This window comes from Lemur catta, chromosome 18, assembly GCF_020740605.2.
Source record: "Lemur catta isolate mLemCat1 chromosome 18, mLemCat1.pri, whole genome shotgun sequence".
Classification (NCBI taxonomy): Eukaryota; Metazoa; Chordata; class Mammalia; order Primates; family Lemuridae; genus Lemur; species Lemur catta.
Window position 1 is genome coordinate 26013070 of NC_059145.1, and position 21177 is coordinate 26034246.

General features: G+C 41.1%; 1 protein-coding gene across 10 annotated transcripts in view; it reads left to right on the forward strand.

Moving 5' to 3' along the window:
- Positions 1–21177, forward strand: part of MAGI1 (membrane associated guanylate kinase, WW and PDZ domain containing 1) — a 602084-nt gene that overhangs the window by 558771 nt on the left and 22136 nt on the right. For 8 of the 10 annotated variants that reach the window (XM_045530900.1, XM_045530901.1, XM_045530902.1 and 5 more), the window contains 4 exons: positions 6509–6725; positions 13629–13720; positions 15160–15352; positions 17800–18093. In XM_045530900.1, the coding sequence (XP_045386856.1) occupies positions 6509–6725; positions 13629–13720; positions 15160–15352; positions 17800–18093 (796 nt within the window). Of the gene's footprint in view, positions 1–6508; positions 6726–10343; positions 10428–13628; positions 13721–15159; positions 15353–17799; positions 18094–21177 lie in introns of all 10 variants that reach the window. The other 2 variants (XM_045530909.1, XM_045530910.1) reach the window with 1 other exon arrangement.

Consider the following 21177-nt stretch of genomic DNA (forward strand, 5'->3'; position numbering starts at 1 on the left):
ACTATTCCTTCCCTTTCTCCCTCTCTTCATGTGTCAGTTTATCCATCTGTCCATCCATCCATACGTTCATCTTTCTTCCAGTCATCCATCCGTCCATACACTCATCCACTTATTTAGCAAACTAGTATTGAGAGCCTGTGAAGTGTCAAGTTTGGTGTGAGACACTGGAACTACTAGAACAAATAAGATGGTCATTGCACCTCTCTTCTTGAAGCTTGCAAACACATGGTTTATCGATTCCTCCTTTCAACAAAAAGGATTCATTGTCACAAATTACCAAAAATGTTTATGTATTGTTTCCACCAGTATCTATTGAGTCCCTTCTGTGTACCAGACCCAGAGCCAGTATTCAACAGGAACTAAGAAGACATTCTTGCCCCCATGGAACTGGGGAGAGAGAACCAGTAACCCCATCAACAGGCAGATCTATACAGACCCTTACCCCATGGAGATTAAAATCTGATGAGGATGTGCTTTCAAACACTAATAAAGCAGAAATATAACATAGAACCAAGTACACACATAATGAAAATCATTCAGCTCTTATTTAAGTCCTGTAAGTCCTCATACGATGCCAAGACCCAAGATTGGGTTGAGTGCTGTGTGATTGGGCTTTGGAATTCTTTGGAGTTCCCCAGCAGCCTAGGCAACACAGGAAATCACGTCATATGCTTAGCTATTATTGTTAGATGAAAGAAAGTGTACCATTTCACTAACGAGAGAAAATTTTCCTAGTTACTAAAAAAGTGCTACACAAAGTTTTCATGTAGGGAACACTGGATGGTGGGCAAGGCAGTCTCTTCAACAACCTCTTTATAGCAAACGTAGCAAGCTGCAAGGTAGCGATAGTGACAGGTTTTTATTCCACTGTCCCCTATCCCTTTCCCCCGCAAGCAATGCTAGAGGAAATTGCTGCAAACTAGTCATTAAGAGATGTAAGGGAGAGACTCCTCTTAAGTAACGTGCACATTGAGCGACTCCAGCCTGAATCACTCAGTTTTATGTACCCTGCCCCTTTCTCAGACTCTGCCAATTGTCTGACACCTGTCCTCCTACTTTTCCCTGATGCCACTTGTCTGACAACCAGTACAAAAATCAATCCCATCAAAGCTTCTACAGGCTACAGGAAGCAGTAGTGAGAATAATAGGAGATGGGAGAGGGGATAGAGTCACTTCAGTTTGTTTCCTTGTCTCTTGCCTCCCATGACAACTCAAGTTCTCTGCCTTTTGGAGCCCTGAAAGATAGACACTGCCATTGTATTAGATTCCATAAACATCCAGTGTGAACCAGAATTTATTTTCACATCCAATCAATGCTTTCCATTTCTTCTCCATTAACTCCTCTTGCCCGCCTTTTTGGAAGAAATCGTTTGACTTAGACCCATAAACAGATAAAAAGAAGGACCATCTTCTGCTTCGGCTTGGGTTTGAGCCTCTGATTTTCACACAACCTTTAATGACATTGGCCTAATACCTCATCAGCACTTGGAGTTTTTCCTGTTGTCCATGTAAATCGCTGCAGTAGCCTTCAGTCTTGGCAGATAAGTGAACTGTAAATAATTTTGCTTTAAAATGGATCGATTTGTCATTTTTAAGCCACATGAATTCTTTTCATCATTTAAGCTCCTAAGTGCTATCTGTATTCATTTGCTCTTCCGAGCAAATATTTTCAGTTCACTTTCTAAGTACCTGCATTTCAAAATCATTCTGTGAAATACTGGTGAGTTGATTTGTTTTTTTATCCCCCCATTTCCATTTATAAAAACCATTGCATTGTCCCAATTCCCCTGGCCCAGCAGTGGTAAGGGAATCATTCATTTCAGGGAGAGGCTGGTAGGGTTTTATTTTAAAAGGTCTTGTGATACAGGTTCATGGCCAATGTGTGATCAAGGACATTTTATGAAATTTTAAAAATTGAGCCTATTTCCTCCTTCCTAGTTGGCTGTGATTTGAAACTCAAATAAAATTCTTGCTTCAAAAATATCAGCAGAGTGACAACAGTTAGCGTTGGAAATCTCCATCTCAGTATCTGACACCCCCTCCCAGCCAGTTACTCAAGTTGGAGACTTTGGGGGGTATATAGCCTTGTCTCCTCCTCATCCTCCTCCACATTCAATCTGCCAGCAACGCCTATTGCATTTGGCACCACAGTGTCTTTTGATCTCGCTTGTTCCTCTTGTGGTCACTGTGGCTACCCTGGCATAGGGCCCCTCACGTGGACTACAGCTGGACCCCCCCTGACTGGCCTCTCCACTTTGACCCCTCTGCCCCACCAATCCATTTACCACCCAGTAAAACCACCAGACCAAACTTTCTGGAAATACGTTGGCTCTTGGCACATCCCTGCACTTTAAATGGATTAATGGATTCCCCCTCTTGAACTAAGAATAAAACCCAGACTCTTACGGTAGCCCACAAGGCCTTGGAGTTCGTCTCAGGCTGCCCCGCTCCCTTGCTGCACCACGCTAACCTTTCTGTTCTCCATACAGTCCAGCTCATTTTTGCCTTGGGGACTTAGCACATCCTCTTTCCATTAATGGGATGTTCTTCCTGAGTCCTCTCTTCACCGCCTGCTGTCTAAAGGACATTACAGTATGTTGTTATCAATGTTATGCATATTGGATTAATATGCACACACACACTCAGATACACACTCGGGTGTAAGTTCCAAGAGCTCAGGTACCATCTCTTTCTAATTTACACGTAGTATCCCTCAGTTTCTGGCACACGGTTGGATTGATGTGTATTTATTGGGTGAATGAATGAATGTATTGCAGGTAGTCACTCAGGAGAGCCTGGTCTGGATGTTCTGTATTGGTGTTCTAGGTGCTTCCATCCATCCTTATTCTTAGTATGTGTAGGGCTCCTTTAACAGACTTGAAAGTGTACCGTTAACTGCAGCTACTTGTCTTTGGGCTAGAGGGTCACCTAGAAAAGTGAAGTGAAAGACAATCACATTAGATGTAAATCTGAGCCTGTGTGATAACTAGTTCAGAAGTAAATTTATTCTCATGCCCAAGCCTTCTGGGAGGTAATCCAGACTGCTGAAAGGGCATACAAGTTGACTTTAATTTGGGAGATATATAAACACAGCTTTTCTCCTGAACAATCCAGGGCTCTAACCAGATAAAGGACAACATCATAGCTAATTAGCACGCTCACAGAAAATAAAAAGGCAGCTTTTGAACTCCTCTTTCCCCCATCCCCCACGCATACACAAACAGAGCATAGCTTCAAAAAACCCAGAGTGCCAACGATGTATTAAATACAGAATGCATCTTCAAATGAAGGCATTTTCTTCATTGAACTTGAGAAGGAACAAAGAGTGAGATTAAGTCTTAACCGGGGGAAAATCCAAAACGCTTCCAGATTGTCGTGTATTTAGCCCATTAGTATGCCATTTATAGGTGCCAGTTAGTGGTAGTTTACTGGTGGCACAGTTTTGAGAGCACGTTCTCAGGATGCTCCTTTACTTTTATTTTCCAAATTGAGGGATAAAGTTTAGATAGCATTTAAAAGGGACTCAGAGGTGTAGTTTAACTGAGGCAATTTTGCAGACTCATTCCAGATTGTATCTGTCATTTTGTGTTAAATTGGACCTAAATGAGTCATTTATTGGGGAGGTGAGAAAGTGTTATAATTTGAAAAATGGCCCAAGTGTTTCCAGTAGACTTCATTTGCACACTCTGTTTATGCTGAAGCCATCTCTCCAGTTAAACTTAAGAGATCTAGATCTTCCATGTCAGAGATTTGTTATACCAAGACAGACATTGGAGGGCCTCAGAAACAGCTTACATGACATCCTGAATCTGTGTGCATGCACGTGTGGGTATGTATGTAAAAGCACGTATGCATTTTTTGTGGGAGAAAGGTCTAAAACTTTTATCAAACTCTCTTAGTGGTCCAGGGTTGCCAGAAAGATATTTTTCTCTGATTTCAGGAAACCTCTTCCGCTCTATTTTTCTCTGATAGAGTGGAAGAGGTTTGAGTTAGGTTTCAAGAGGTAACTTCCCAAGAAGATAATGGGACAGAGACTACAAGGTAACCCTGCAAAACAAGATTCTCTTGGGTAATGGCAGTGTGCAAGGCTTTGTGAACAGTAGTTTCAACACAAAGCAGACTAGAGCTTCCAGGGTTAGAGCCTCCCTTTAACTGTGAAGTGAATTTGGGGTTGATGGACCGATCCTCCAATTGGGCATCTGCTATTTATTTGAGGAACGAAGAGAGGGTGGGCATTTGAAGGGGGGCATGTGACTCAGGATAAACTCGGAGGTTCTTTATTGAATTATTTGCTTTTGCATTTAACATATCTCCCCCCCCCCCAAACCAGAGGTGAACAAAAACAAAACACCACCAAAATGTAAAAAAAATAGAAAGTAACAGTCGCCATTAATTCTAGTAATACAGGAAAGTATAAAGATAAGAGGGGAAAGCCTACCCATAATGGTGTGTTTTTCTATGTTTTGTAGTGTGTGTCCACACCAAAAATGGACTGATACTATACATGGTGGTTTATAAATAAGACTCTTGTAAAGACCACATTAAAGAGGAAGAAAAAAATCCCATGTGCATACAAAAGACAATGGGTATTGATTCTCCCCTTAACATTTTCTGACTCTGGAAATCTTTAGCATGTCTCCCAGGGAAGCGAGAGGCATTGCACTTCTGGGGCAGGGTCAGATACCCGGCCTTGGGAGCTCAAAAGGGAAAGACACTGTTGGAAGTTGGCAGAGGCAGGTTCTATTTCAAGTCCTTGGAATGCTAATCTGCCCAGCTCTAGCTGAGCACTTGATCCTCAGAAGACAACCATAGTGACGTGAGGTGATGGTGATGTTTGTCCCCATCCACACGTTAGTGTGTTTTCCTAGCATCTTCACCTGTGTATGTTTTCCCCTCAAATATACGTGAATTAAGCCTCTCATAACAGTTTTACCAAGACTTCTGTGCTAGCTTGGAATATGGTCCTCACATTTCTCCCACAGGTACACCAAATACAATTTTAAATATTCTACCTTACCATCATTAAATATATGCCTGATTTTTCTCAACTTGGAATCCTTGCCAAAACCTGTATTCAGATCTGTTATCTGTAATAGTCATGAGCAAATGAAGTTTTTGTCTTCCTTGGGGTTTCTTCAGATGCTTGTTTCCAAGCATGGACTGGAAGAAGTGGGGAGACCTGAGAATTAAATGCAGAGGACCTTGGAAATTTCCAGTGGAATCCAGGGAATTGAAAGACGGAGGATACCTGGGGAGAAAGCAAGGAAGACCTGTCATGATAGGATTGATTGTAACACCTGGAGGAAGATTAGGGTGCTGTAAAGAACTTTAGAGAACTGGAATGCTTGAGGTCAAAGTTCTTTTAAACTACGTTAAAATCATGAGCTGTACAGAATCTGTAAGAGAGGATGGAGAAGCCCTTCCTGTCCTCTACCCTACACAAGCTCTTAAGCAGAGAAGTATAGTGACATGGTGTCTGTTACATAGGCGGCAGCTTCTAGGATTTTTATTTTGAATGGGAGAAACTAAATACCTGGAATTACCACAGTCTTTTATGGGAAAACACAAGAACTAAAATTATTTTATTTCCCACCCAGTATTTTTCCTCCCACTCAGTTTTTGCTCTCCATTCATTCACCATTCAAACAAAGAGCACTTCATAAAATGGGAAGGGTCTTTGATGAGCAGGTTTCACTGAACAGGGACTTGCTTATTCTATTGAACTTTAAATGGAACTCTTCTCCTTTGAATATTGCTTAGACTTTGGACAAGCTGCAAATCTAAGAAGGCTGACCCCCTCCAGAGGTCAACCCATATATAAAGTTTGATCTGGATTTTCAACCAGCAGTAGTGTTGGCAGTTCAAAAGGTGAAATGTAATGCCTGCAAAATTGATTAGCTAGGAATTATGAAAGCTCTTCATATGATAGTTATTTATATACATATAAGTACCAGTGCACATATAGTGCTAGGCATGATTTTTAAAAGATCTGACCTCTATTTCTTAGAGTTCAGAAGGACTAATGGCAAACCCTTAGAGAGGAGTTGGGTGTTTTATTATTAAAAGATGCAAGACATGGAATCCCAAGGGGCATTTTTAGCCCTGATTGTATTTCTTCTGGATATTATAGGCTTTCAGTTAAAACACTCATGGTACTTTGTGTCACATATTTTTGTCAAAAACCGGATACATCTTACAATAAATGAGCCCTGTGTCTTAGCTGAGAACCTGTGATGAAAATTGGATTTGTTTTCTGCTACAGCCCAGAGAGCAGTATGGTTTGTGATTATGTCTTTCTATCTGGCCTGCCCCTCTGTCTGTCTGCCAATCATCTGGGGATTTATCTGCATTCAGCATTAGCCGGAGAAAGGTGGGAGCCAAACTGTTGTTGATATATTTATGTATGTGTATGCAGAAGTGCTTTACAAAGACAAGCTGGTGGAAAACACCCACTCAGAAAACCAGGAATAATCTGCTTTTCTTGCCCCTCTCACTTGTTTACTTTCAGCAACCACTGGAAAGGAAAGACAGCCAGAACAGTTCTCAGCACAGTGTTTCCAGCCACCGAAGCCTGCACACGGCATCCCCAAGCCACAGCGCACAGGTGCTCCCCGGGTACCCACCTGCAGAGGCCCCAGCTGCAGATCAGACTGACAGCTCTGGGCAGAAAAAACCGGATCCTTTTAAAATCTGGGCCCAGTCCAGGAGCATGTACGAGAACCGACGTAAGTAACATCCTGGCTCCTGTCTTCCCCGGGCCCCTCCCCAGAACTCCTTTCTCCTGAGGCTTTTTGAAAATAGAAGAGTTTCAGTGTGTAAACCGGATATAGGGAAATCAGAGTGAGAGGCGAAAGCTTCTCGGAGTGAGTAGACCCTGCCGGATACTCACAGAGGTTCCCTTATGTCTTCAGTTTAAGGAGCGGGTGGAAATGGATGGTCATCAAATAAGTGTCCTGGATAAAAAGGGAGTTTTTTTCTCCCTTGAGTTAAAAGAAGTGGCAGATAAGAGCTGCTGCCTCATTAATTCTGCCCTGAGTAGAGATCATGGCATGCTCTCAGCTCACGTCTTGTGAAACAGATCTGGTCTACGGTAGAACATACATATGATGGGTTCATATTATAGGGGTAATGAGAAGGAATTAAATGCTTTCTTAGCGATCTCTTGGGTTTTTTTTTTTTAAACACTGGTAATTTTTTTTTAAACCATTATCAGTCTTTCTAAACATTCCCCTCGAAAAGAACAACAGTGAGTGGTTCGTGCTTTAATTATTTATGCGGTGGGTAGGTGTGCTCCTTGGCTTTACCTGTTTCTATAAATATGAGCTGCTGCTGGCAACCTTTGTAACTTCTGGATTCTTATAAACCCAAATATCCCCTTCGTTTTTAATTCCTGACTTTTTATCATGAAATGATTTCCAAAGACGTTTCACCCTAAGTAACACTCATTCATCTTACCAATGGAAGTTCCTAAAATGCTTTAATTTTAGGTGATGCAAAGTGGCTTTTGCGGAGGGAGCTATTGCTGTTTTCTGATGTTTTGTGTTGTTTTCTCATGAGTACAGTTGGTCAGGGTGAAGCAGCTATAGAGTATGTGCGTCATGATGGGGGGCTGTTGGCTTTGTTGAAGGGTCTGAGGAAAACTGGAAGAGAGAAGAGAGTCATGGTGCCCATCCTCCTTGTCCCTGCCTCCCCGCAGCGTATGTTTCATTCCCTAGTGACCTACAACTGTGGTCGCCTTGCAGGCAGATCTCCTCCCGGAGAGTTGTGACAGAGAGGGTTGTGAGTTGTGTTGGGGGGGGGGCACCCCAGCCTCCTGCCCACCGCTCAGGCCCAGCTGTGCTGTGTTGGGAGACTTTCAGCTCCTCTGCCGTCCAGACAGAACAGGGGAGTGAGGCCAGCGGCCCTGTCTGAGAAGGAAAGTTGGCCATTCCACAGGGTAAAACTCCACAGTTAGGGGGCACAGGCGAGCCTGGAGTCTTGCTGATTATTACCAAAGGTTAGGAGTCACTCGGGCGCCCCGCCATCCTTTTCCCCCTCAAGGGCGAAGTATCATCGCCTTCTTACTGCAACAAAGCATGGAATCAGCTAGGCTGCTTTGGCTAGAAGTTCACTCTGCAGACAGAAGCCAGCTAAAGTCGCCCCTCAAGTACCTTGAGGCCAGGCCAAAGAGACGAAGTTCCATTTGGAAAATCTCTCCCACGTAGCAGATGCTGAGTAGCAACCTGGGCTCTGTCCTCACCCTGCCTCCTCACGAACTGTAGTGATTCCATGGAAGAAAACCATGGAAGAACCGTGTTCCAGAAAGGAATGTTTTCACATTCCTTCCACATTGCTCTCTAACCGTGCGGCTCCTCAGTCAGTGGCCCAGCTCAGGGTTGAGATATTGCTTTATTGACTGTGCTCCTGCTTTCGTCAGTACAGCACACACGTCTGATTGAGTTTTCCGTGTAGGAATCTTTTTGTGATAAAGTAAGTCGTGCTCTGAAGAGCTGGCGGGGCACTCTGATTGACAGGACAATTCTAATACATCTGTTTAGTGGGAGGCTCCCGCACAAATGCCATTTTCACCCTGGTGGAAGGAGAATTTCTTAAGAATTTGGTGTTTAATCCATTTTTTTAAAACGTTGTCATCAGAAAAAAAAAAAATAAGAGAAATAAGTAACTTGACCATAGCCAGCTGCTATAAAGCATTGAAATTGCTCAGTGAAATATTTGGAATGGTAGCAGTTTTTTGTTGCTTCACTTTTTTTTTTTTTTTTTAAACATCTGAGGAATTGGATTTAGCAGCACAAATGAGAATCAATTTCATTTTGGTGATTGGAGACTCTGTAACTGAGTTAGAGTAGCAACCTCATTGATGTTAAGATTCACATGGATTCCTTCCTACTAAATAAGGGTAATGATGAGACTTCCCTCCTCCCTGCATGATAATTATTCAGAATTTCTTCTTTTCACAGTACCTAGGAATGAATCTGCATCAATCCGGTTGTTGAATAAGTGTTTTCCTTTATCCCAGATCAGTTTCTGCCATTCCTCAGGTTGTTCTGTATCTTGTCTTTTGGAAGAAAAAAAAAAGTGTATAGCCTTGTTAGAAGTGACTCCCTGCCCGTTTTTCCCAAGACATGGTAAAATGACCAAAATACTCCAGGAGAAACAGGAAAATTGAAATCAACAACAGCACCATAACTGTATGTTATCCCCTTTGTGTTGAAAATATATTTTCCTTATATTTTGTTGTAAAGAGCAATGTGAAGATGAACACCATCTCGGATCACATTCCTTCACGTGGTCTAAATGTTTTGCAAGATACCCGTATTTTTGATATGGCCATCTCTCAAAACAACACTGTCAGAACGAATCAATCTGAATTACAGGCATGTTAATGAATCCCTTTGGATGGTTTCAATGTTTAATTAAAAACAAAGACAAGCATTGAAGTCCTTTAAAAGCCATGTTGCCTGTTTTGTATTTTCTCTAGGTAAACATAGAAATTGTGCGCATGTCTTTAAAAATGACATTGATGCAATCTTACTGGTAAATGTTCAGGAAAATAAGCTAGTGTCCAGTAGTGTTTACTACAAAAAAAAAAATTCTAAAGCTTGTAGTTGAAACTTTGCCTGTTCACAGTATAGTTTGGATAGAAAAAAGCTCAAAGCTGTCATATTAACCAACATTGTAAACCTGTCCTGCTTTGGAGAGACTTGATTACAAGTTTGGAATTGGTGAATGAGCTCCTTTATCATAGTGAGTTTAAGAAGCTTGGGTGTACGTGTAGATTTTAAGAGCTATTATGACAGTGCCTATCTGTGTGTTTTTCCAGGTCTTGAACAGATCCAATGATTGACATCTCTAAATATAAGACTGTTCTGGTTTGACTGCCTAGAATTCACTTCAACCAGATGTTAGTACTAGAATGAATTCCATTAGAAACTTGATACCCTTTTATTAACAAATGCTGTAGAGTAGCATTAGTAGCACAGATGTACTTAAATTTTTTCAAAAGGCAATGAGAGTTTAGACAAACCTTCATGACATGATTGAAACAAGGCCATTTGAAAATGTATACTTTCAGGTGTAATTAAATGTGAAGAATTTAAGGTGGTAAGGGGAGTTCTAGGAAACCCTCAATGGTACAGTTGTAAATTCTAGCTTTTTGACAAGTAAACCACTGTGGGAACGAAGAAAAAGTGGGATCAGACTGTAGTCCTTTCGAGTCCCTAGCAGCCATGACCTTTATTGTGGAAGCTGAACTGCCTGTTCCTCATCCATCAAAACTAAATGAAAATGAACTAAGAGAAAGAACGTACATTAAGCTTTGCAAAATTATGAAATTAATATTGCAGCTATGTCACCTTCACCTGCGTCGGGATTGAGCAAGGGTGAGAGAGAGAGAGAAATCAGTTCCACGAGTTTTGGAGAATGTCAGAGTAAGGATCTGCTGCAAACTTGTGTTTCTCCATTATCATTCATCCTGTTTGATGTTCCCATCCGTCTGGGGGTCTGGGGAGAAGTTCAGAAAAGAGAGGGAAGAAAAAAGCAGCCCGAAGGGAAGTGCTTTTGGTGCTCTTGTTGACCAAATGCAAACCAAAGACAAGATGGAATAAAGAGTGATAAGCACGTCTTTGCCAAGTCTGGGCAGTGTGTCTGTAGTAATAGGGACACCAGGAGGTTTCTCTGCAAACCTGGTGATTCATTGTCTCTAATTATCAAAGGAAGTCTTTTGACTGCTGTATTGGGTTTGGTAATGCCAGTAGGAGATGAACTGCAGAGATCGTGCCCTACGCAAAGGCTTAAAATGAAGAAAACTGGACGAGATTTTCTTAGCTCTATTTAATTTAGCCTCACTCAAAAAAAAAAAAAAAGTTATGTTAATGTCAGAAAAATGACTCTACCCCACTGCCTCCTAAAAACTTAATTCTAATAAAACCTGAAATAAAGAGGAGAGCAAACCATTTGGGGCGAGTGGTTTAGAAAGTGGTTTATGAAGAAGTGGTGTCAGAGGACACAGAAAAGAGAAATTTTATAATCCCGTAATATGTTTCAGTACTGATTTATCACCAACGTTATATATCTGGGTAAATGGCATTTAGTTGGTGGAAGAATAAAATTGTTAAAATGCTAAAATTAAAGTCCCCAAAGACTTTCTTTGCAACATGTCTGTGTGTCAGTGTCGTCTGTATTTCGTGGCTCATCCTTAGTGTCTTTGACATTCCTGGTGTCCGTGGGCATCTTCCTTTTCAACAGAAAACTTTAAAAATAAATTTGACTTTTTCCCACTGGTTCTCAGAAGGAACCAAATGCTTCCCCCCCCCCACCCCCCGTGGACTAAACTGTGTGATAAGCCTAAGCCTGCTGGCCACAGCCTCCCATACCATGATAGCTTCCACCTAAATGAGCAACAGAAGGCAGAAACTTGCTACATTTGGTGTCACCGTAGGATGGGCAAACGCTCCGGTGTTAAATGATACCGAGGAAAATGGGTCTGGGCTGGAGGTCTCTGCGGAGGCCCTTGTGTTATTCACAGAAAGGCCACACACTCAGCAGACCTGAAACGGGCTCTGCCAGGAACCCAGTGCTGGCTGGAAAGTGCCAGTGGTCTATTTTGGTAACAGTCTTCCTGCTTGAGTGAAGCAAAGATGGAGACGCAACTTGATTTAATTTGTTGTTTCAATGAGGCTATTATAGCAAATACCCTTTTAGCCACCTACTCGAACAGAAAGAAAATATTGTTACCTTAGTGTGCTGGAGAAAATCTCTCTCTCTGTTGTGTTTATGGGAGTCTGGTGCTGTAGCTCAGCTCCCTGTTCCGTGGTGTTTTGCAGCTTAGCCCCAGCAATTATAATAAAAAAGCCATGGATAAAAAGCACCCGCTTAAAGCCATGGCAGTGAGACAGCTCAAGCAAAAATATCAGATTCAAACTCCTCTGATTTGTACTTATTGTTAATTTAGTTTCTTCTCTCTTGGTATATTCATTCACTATACATTTTAAGCTTGTGGGTGAGTCACTAAAAAGGGACATTTCCCGCCAACTTGAAATCTAAACATCCACCTTCTTCTTCCCTATTCCATTGTACAAAATTGAAGAATACAAGATCTAAATTCTCGGGCCTACAACACACTCCTTTAGCCCAAAATTCAGTTAATTAAATAAACCAGAAAGTGTGCAGAACAGCATTTGAAAATCTCCTTTATGATTCACTGCAACTGAATTATATTTTTTCTCTTTAAATAAAAGATATGTCATTTTATAGGTCACAAAACACCCCCTGTATACACTAACATATTAAATAAGAATTAAATAGAAATAACCCTTTTTATTACCTTAGTTAAGTAACAGAGTGGTATATAGAACAATTTCATGTATAGTAAGCATTTTCTTATGGAAATTACCTTTCTTGTAAAAAATGAGATTTTCATTTTAAAGCCCTGGACCATTACTGAATATTAAAAGCAAAATATCAAGTTATTGGATAATAAATTAATACTTACAGTGTTGAAATATCATAGGCAAATTCTGGAGTAAAGCCCTAATTTTAGCAATGAGATATGGTTCATTAATATAGAACCTTTTTGTCATCACCATTGATCTTAAAGATATGGAAGGCTGGCTACTTTTTGGTAATAATGTTGAAATCCCGGTAAACTTTGTACAGTCGTCCATCAGTATCTGCTGTGGATTAGTTCCAGGACCACCCCCCGCAAGGATATCAAAATCCATGGATGCTCAAGTCTGTTATATAAAATGGCATAGTGTTAACATATATGCACATTTTCCCATATACTTTAAATCATCTCTAGATTACTTAATATACCTAATGCAATATAATTGCTATGTAACTAGTTGTTACACTGTGTTGTTTAAGGAATAATGACAAGAAAAAAAGTTTGCACGTGTTCAGCACAGATGCAAGTATAGGCCTAACTAAAATTTCTATCCTGGTTGATTGAATTCAAGGATGCCAGAACCCGAGGATATGGAGGGCCAATCATATTTGGAAATATTAGGATGTTTGAGAGTTACTTGTTTGGCAAAAATAATCTAACATCAAATTATTAGTAGTGCTGCTATTGATTATTTTAAGGAAGAAAAAAGTGAATTAAAACTAAATTAGAAACTCTTCGTAAACCAAGTTGTTTTCTCTCATCCTCTAGTTGATAAAACATCTGGTGACTGAACGAAACTTCTAAATCCTTAGAGCCAGCTTCCGCTTCAGAGATTACTCTGACTTAGCATGACACCTACTTGCTAATGGGGACGGGGACACCTACTTTGTAATGTGTCACGTAATAATTTTAATTTACTTAATTCTTCTTGCAAGAATATTGAGTTAGAGCAGTTAATGCCGACCTCCACGTAGTTGGAGATAGTGGCTTGAGCTTGATTAGGAATTATCAAGCAGTGGTTAGTCCTTTGAAGAACTTTAGGGCTCAGTGACTGTTCCCACTGTTTACTTTGACCCAGTGTTGTCCGTTATTTCACCCATCCAGATAGTTGTGTCTTTGCCTGTGTTAAAGCTTTCATCCGCTCAAGCACCATCATTCTTGGTCCTGTCATTGTGTTCGTCTTAGGGATATGATTGCTTTTATCCATGAAATAATCTTTCTCTTCTTTTTCTCCTCTCTGCAGTTCCAGATTACCAAGAACAAGACATCTTCCTCTGGAGGAAAGAGACAGGATTTGGATTTAGGATTCTGGGTGGAAATGAACCAGGGGAACCTGTGAGTCTTTTGCCAGCATTGTTTCCTAAGACTTCAAAGCAAATTGGCGGTAGTGACAAATCACCGAGATTTGAGTCTAGCTAGATGCAACACTGACTCTTTCATCTTGAGCAGTGCGGGTTTTTCATTGGATTTTATGGAGCTCTCTTTGTCTTCAGGAAGAAGGGACTAGATTCTTTCTAAAAAGTTTGTATTAGTGTTTGTGAAAAGTGGCAGCTGCAGCATTTGTAGACCCCCCCACTCCACTAAGGGAAAGAGAAATAGAAAGCAAAATAGGAATAGGCATCAACTGATAAAACAATGGCCTGATTCTTCCGGCCAGTTCTCCAATCTGCCAGTAGGTATTGAGCTTTGTGTGTTGAATAGCTGGTGGGCAGAGAGTACTTCACAAGATATTAAAGAAAGTAGGACCCTTGTCTTTACAAAATTAGAGAAAGAACCCTGAACAAGGGTCAGGAGACATTTCACCTTCTTGGGCCTCAGTTTCCTTAGCTTTAGAATAAATTTACTATAACATCACAGAGGTCTTTTGAAAGGAGAAAAGTATTGTTAATTTCCTTGTGATAATAATAGCTATTATTCACTGAGTGCTTACTATATGCCAGGTGCTATGCTAAAAAGGCTTTTAACATACATTCTGTTATTTATCCACCAAACTGGTGAATTTATCTTCAGTTTCCAAATCAGAAAATAAAAACACAGAAAGGTTAATTAACTTGCCCAAGATCAGTGTTATTAAATTGAGGGGTGGCAAGGATCTGACTCCAGAGTCCATATTCTTAACCACTGTTTTGTCAAAGTTTTTTTATAAATTATAAATGCCATATAAAGGTAATTGTAGCATTATTATCTGCTGGGAAGGTAAGGAAGGCACAAATATTTTAGCTAACTTTTAGTGAATAGTGACTATAATAGCAAGATACTAAATAAAAAACTGTTCTGCTTTTAGGTGGTAAAAGACCTCAGAAATGGGGATATCAAACCAGACTTTCCTTAATCCATTCATTAACAGTATTTATTGCATATTCCCCATTGTTAGTCATAGTGCTAGACCCTTAGAGAAAAGTAATATTAATGTTTTAATTAGCAGAGTTTTATGAAAGGAGTATTTTTAGCAAGATAGGAAAGAAGAAAAGATTTTATAAAATAGAGGAGCAATGTGACTTATTTTTGCAGAGAAGAAAAAGAGTGAGTCAGTCATCAGTAGGCTACAGATCAACATCAAAGAACCAAGCAAAAAATAGGTATTCTTTCCACCACTTGAGAATTGTTACAGCACCTAGCACGATGTTATATACACAGTGGGTGCTCAATAAATGTTTATGGTGTGCATACAGACTTTAATGAATGAATGGAACTGTTCCTGGAGATGGTTTACTATTTGGTGCAATAGTAAACCAAGAGGGCAATGTTTTATCCATCATCCAATTACTCAACAGATTTATATTGGTCACATCGTACCACTGGGTGCTGCTGATACGGACGGCCGCCTGAGGTCTGGAGATGAATTAATCTGTGTGGATGGGACACCAGTAATTGGAAAATCACACCAGCTTGTGGTCCAGCTTATGCAACAAGCTGCCAAGCAAGGCCATGTCAATCTCACCGTGCGGCGTAAAGTGGTTTTTGCGGGTATGTTCTTCATTCATTCCTCCAGACAGTGCATTGTCACTTTATTCACAGAAAAGGCCTCCTTCCTGTGTCTGCCTCCTCAAGCATCTATTTTAGCAAATGTTTGCAAATGTGACCAAGCTCAGAATTTCCAGATGGCTTGCTTCTCTCAAACCCTGCAAAACTACTGTCATTCTAAAGTACTTTAATGTTCTATTTGCATATGTTCAGCAAAGGCTTCTAGAAGAAGGCTAGTTGAATATATGTTACCTTCCTCCCATCCCCTTGCAAACCAGAATTTAGCCGTCCTCTTTGTTTGGTGATAATCCTTAATAAAAAAGGTCATTATGAAAGTCAAAAGAGTTGTAGCTTCATATTAAGAGAACAAAAAATAGGTTTGGGCTGCAAAATAAGCCCATAAAAGTTAGTGGTATCCTACTCTGTTGCTAACTGTCATATGTTTTAAACCAAGTTGGGGTTTTCTTGGGTTTTTTTTGCTTTCTACAAGAAAGTTGTAAGAGCTGGCCATTTCTCAGTCATTTTTTATTCCATCCTCCTGCCTGCAAGCTTGAAATTTTAGTTCTCAAAATGCTACATATCCTTTCAGGCTCAGCTCAAATATAACCTTCTTCCCTTGGAAATTCCCTTCTTCTTCTCACTGCTTTCAGATTTTAGCATTCCCTCCTTGGCATTCTGGTGACTCATGGTTTACTTCTATATCAGAATCTGCCATTTTGAGATAGCTCATTGTGTGAGTGTCTGTCCTTCCCATTTTCTTACCAGCTTGCCGAAAACACACACCTTGACTATTCATCTTTGTATGCAGCCCCTACCTCGAAATTAAGACAGAACCCAGAATGCAGAAGCAGCAAATTAAGTGTTGTATCAACTGAATTACTGAAGGAATGTGACACGAAATATTATAAATTCTCCATAGCATTCATATTAGCAAAACAAATACCTATCAGATAAAATTAATTGGTACCTTGTTAAAAAACTAATATAACCCATTTAAAATGGTATATAATTAATTATAGAATTAAGATGTTAAATTCTAGTGCAGCTGTGGAAAACAGTGTTAATCAGCCATAGATTATGTCCCTAGAGCTCATTTATGGCCTCAAAATCCTTCTTAACATAGTATTCCATGTAGCTAAAAGCAATCAATTATTATAGAATTGGTTTTTGAAATGAAACAAAAAGGATTTGACTTCTCTGGCCCAAATAGAAATAGTAAGGCAAGGTGATTTTTAAAAATTTGTTTCCGGTTTATTTTTAAAATCTTAAATATTTTGAGTTTTTAGCTCTGTGTAAAAAGCATGTTAAATCTGTGAAGAGACATCATATTAAATGAAATAAGCTATTGTAGTAACAAAAGGACAAATATTGTATGATTCCCTTTATGTGAGGTACCTAGGGTAGTCAAATTCATAGAGACAGAAAGTAGAATGGTGGTTCCCAGGGGCTAGAAGGAGGGGGAAATGGGGAATTAATGTTTAACGAATACAGAGTTTCAGTTTGGGAAGATGACAATGTTCTGGAGGTGGATGATGATGATGATGGTTGTACAACAGTGTTAATGCATTTAATGCCACTCAATGGTACACTTAAAAATTTGTTATGCATATTTTTCCACAATAAAAAAAAATCTATGAAAAGAGAAGCTTTGGGGAATAAATCTAGTCTTATCCAAAACTTGGACATGACACATTTTGATTTTGGCATGGCTGGTCCCACCTACTGTATTGGCTATTTAGGACTACTTTACCCTGTTGCCTGACAAAGCGATGAAACTGGAATGGTGACTAAATTCAGAAGGAGGCTAATGCATCCATTTCTACCATCAGAGTAGATACTGACATCTGGAAGCTCATATGAGAAGCTGTGCATACCTCTCCCAGGTGTTGTCACAAATCCCACATGTGGTGCGGTAGTCTTAATGGTACAGTCTCTTGCCTGATGGGAAGAGCAAAAACTGAGCAGAAACGTGACTCAGAGGTAACGACAGTATCAACGTGCAGCCGAGGTTGTATCTGTGAAGCAAAGATGGTTGTCCTCACTGGTGCTTCGCTACCTTTTCCTTTGTGCAACAGGGTAGTATTTCGGAGCCGGCTGATCTTACTGCAAACTTGAATGTGAGCGTGGCTGTTGATAAACAGTGTGCTAGAAATGATACACACTTTGGGGAGTCCTATTGGTGTGTAGGTGGGATCACATTTGTGCATACTGAATGGTTGGTATTTGTCAAGCAAGAAAAGCTGTTTTTAATCCCTATATCCATCAATGTTTTCAATCCCTGTATCCATCAATGTTTTCAGCCCCTACATCTGGGAGGCCAGGTGCTGTCTCCCCTGGGTTCGTCTTTCGATTTCTTGCAGGTTGTGACGTTGGGGGAGCCCCAGAGGGGAGGCCGGGGGCGCGTTTTTCCGCGCAGTCCGCAGATTGAGACGTGCATCTGTCTGTTACAGTCCCCAAGACCGAGAACGAGGTGCCCTCGCCGGCCTCCTCGCACCACAGCAGCACGCAGCCCGCGTCGCTGACGGAGGAGAAGCGCACCCCGCAGGGCAGCCAGAACTCGCTGAACACGGTGAGCTCGGGCAGCGGCAGCACCAGCGGCATCGGCAGCGGCGGCGGCGGGGGCAGCGGCGTGGTGAGCACCGTGGTGCAGCCCTACGACGTGGAGATCCGGCGCGGGGAGAACGAGGGCTTCGGCTTTGTCATCGTGTCCTCGGTGAGCAGGCCCGAAGCAGGCACGACCTTCGGTGAGTGCTGGACGCGGTTTTCCCCGGGGTTGCTTGCTGCACGGGGAAGTGATCTCTTGCAAGGAAGAGGTGGCCCGAGTCCCAGTAACAGAAATGCTTTCTATACATCTCGCTTGGGGTAATGCAAGCCTTAAGTGGGGAGGGAGTTTATCTGGGAGCTTTTTCCATTCTGAAGGTTGGGAGTGTTTTTTTAAAAAAAAAACCCTTTCAGCTTCCATCCTGAACGTGTGATCACGTCCACACACCTTCAAGCTTACATTTGTGTGAAGTTGGAACCCCTTGACAGTCACTTTTGGCAGAGAGACTTTGAAGGGTCCTGAGTATTGCTATCATTAATAGCCATGACCTCAGAAAGTCTTAAGGGTTTTTAAAAGGAGCACACTGTGGAAAAAACGCTCTAGGAAACATAGTGGTATAAGGAGTAAAAATGCCACATGAGACGCTCTTCCCACCTCATCTGTGTTCTCTATCACCGTCAGAAATTGTTTTGAAATTTTAATTTTAAATATTTCCACTATTGGCTGATTAAGAATCTGGTTAAAAATCTGAGTCAAGAGTCGTTTGATTTTCCTGTCTCATCCAGATGTTGGGGGTTTCAGCGAAGTATGGAGAAACACATTGTCACCCTCTCAGCAGGTTGACTGTCTGCTGGGTGCACTAGCAAAGACAGGTAGCAACCCAGATAATTCTAGGAACCAGTCATTGAATGAATCAGTTTCCCATTAGAATGGATTATAGATTACACTCCCAAAAGGACCCACCTTCCTGATTAGATAAAAAGTCCTTTGTCTCCCAAGCACGTTTGTTACTTATGCGGGAATGTTATGGGAGAAGGGGAAGGGCTGTGGAGGCTTTTCCTTTGCCTCAGCTCTGTCCCCAAAGGACTTGTTCACATGGAGTCTGATGCCCAGTGGTGTAGGTCACACGCTGGCTAGGATCGGCAAGGTGCCACAGCCCTTTAGTGTTCTGATCCAGTAGGATTCACCTGGCCTCCATTTAGTCTTGAAATGTTGCTTCCTGCTAAAGCTGTCTCTCCTCACTAAGTTGTAGGTTTGGTAGGGGACAGTGACTCAGCCAGGTCTGTTGCATGTGTGGCTGCAGTAACAATCGCCCATCACTAACAGTGCTTTTGTCAGCTACGTTCATGAAGCTATCACAGCATGTCATGGATAGATGGCCTGACACCAAGGCAAAGTTTTTTTAATTTTGTTTTTTCATTAATTCTGTATACTTTTCTGCTTAATATAAAAATAAAGGAAGAGGGGAGAAAATCCTAAGTTATTTTCTTCAGAGCTACACTTTGTCCCCATGCATCCTGTGATGTTCTCAGCTATTTCAGAATTGTCAGTTTCACTTTCTGGAAAGAAATAGCAAATATGTCAAGTGGCAGGCTATGTGTTATATAATGAATATTGTATTCACACTCACAATTTGGTCTTCAATTGTTTTCCTTTGGCTCTTACAATGGACAAATTAAACTTTCCCTAATACTTTGCATGAGACTTCTGAGCTATGCAGAGCTTTCCTTATACCTGCTGTTTGAACCTTTGTCATTCGAGTCATCCTTGGAAATGAGCTAAACTTAATCAAAACCTTGATTTTGAGTATGGAAGCTTTCCACCACACCTGCCTGTTAGATTCCAATAGACTGTTTACTTCCTTTTAAAAAAATTCTTTGATCTTTTTTTTTTTTTTTTTTTTTTTTTTTTTTGAGACAGAGTCTCACTCTGTTGCCCGGGCTAGAGTGAGTGCCGTGGCATCAGCCTGGCTCACAGCAACCTCAGACTCCTGGGCTTAAGCGATCCTACTGCCTCAGCCTCCCGAGTAGCTGGGACTACAGGCATGAGCCACCATGCCCGGCTAATTTTTTGTATATATATTTTTAGTTGGCCAGATAATTTCTTTCTATCTTTAGTAGAGACGGGGTCTCACTCTTGCTCAGGCTGGTCTCGAACTCCTGACCTTGAGCAATCCACCCGCCTCGGCCTCCCAGAGCTAGGATTACAGGCGTGAGCCACCGCGCCCGGCCTAAATTCTTTGATCTTGATGTTACATCCTATGACACAAACTCAGGCAAATCTCCAGAAATTCGAAGGAATTAAAGTGCATGTTCCCACCCATTTTACCCTCAAGGTCCAAACTATGATGGAAAAGCCTACTCAGTTGGTTCCCTCAGTGTCTTCCATGTTAATTTTGTCACCCTTTCCGAAAGGTGACTCAACTGTATAAATATCTTCATAATCTCCAGAAAGATAAATTCTCAGAATAGGTGACTATGCATAAGACATTTTGAAACTCAATACGGGATTAACTAGAAACCTTATATCGGGCCTCAAAGCCAATTTTCCACCTCTCTCTGGAAGTTGGCAGTGACATGGAGCACCTCAAAGTGCACAGTAAACCTTCCTCTTCAAATGTACTTTTCCTGGTTTTTTATATCGTGGATGTACAGTAACTGATGATGAGAAAGGTGACGATTAAAGGAAAAAGGGTCAAGGGATGACTTGAACCTAGCTTCGGATCAGTGTCCTCAGCCTAACTAGGTAGTAGATTTTCATATTCCTTTGAGGGGATTTTGGGGAAGCAGGAGGATGATTTCAGAGCTAATGGGCCAGGTCCTACCCTGAAAGCACATGAGATAAACTGAGTGTACAAAGGTCCTAAAAGGAAAAAAGAAGTTTCAAGGTTGGGTGGTCCCGTGGCTCGTGTCTTATAATTATACCCTTTTTGTAAAGCTTTCATCATCCTGGTAGAAGGCAGAAAGTCTAAGTGTTGGTTCATTAGGTGTTTTCAGATTTGAGTCTTTGGTGCTACCAGACTCTTATGCCTCACTAGACACCCAGTGATTATTTTTCTAAATGGAGAAAGAACAAAACATTGGCAAAAGCTTAAACAACAGCTGGCAAAAGTGAAGTGATGTGAATAAAGAATGAGTAAAAGCATTCATCCCAACTCTGAGTCTCGCATTTGCAGTCCCCAAATAAGCCAACGGCAAGTTATTTTTGGGCTCTTGAGAATCTTTGAAGTTGCCAAATATCCCAAATTTTATAATAGATTTAAGGAGGGATGCTGGGGTTTTCCCTT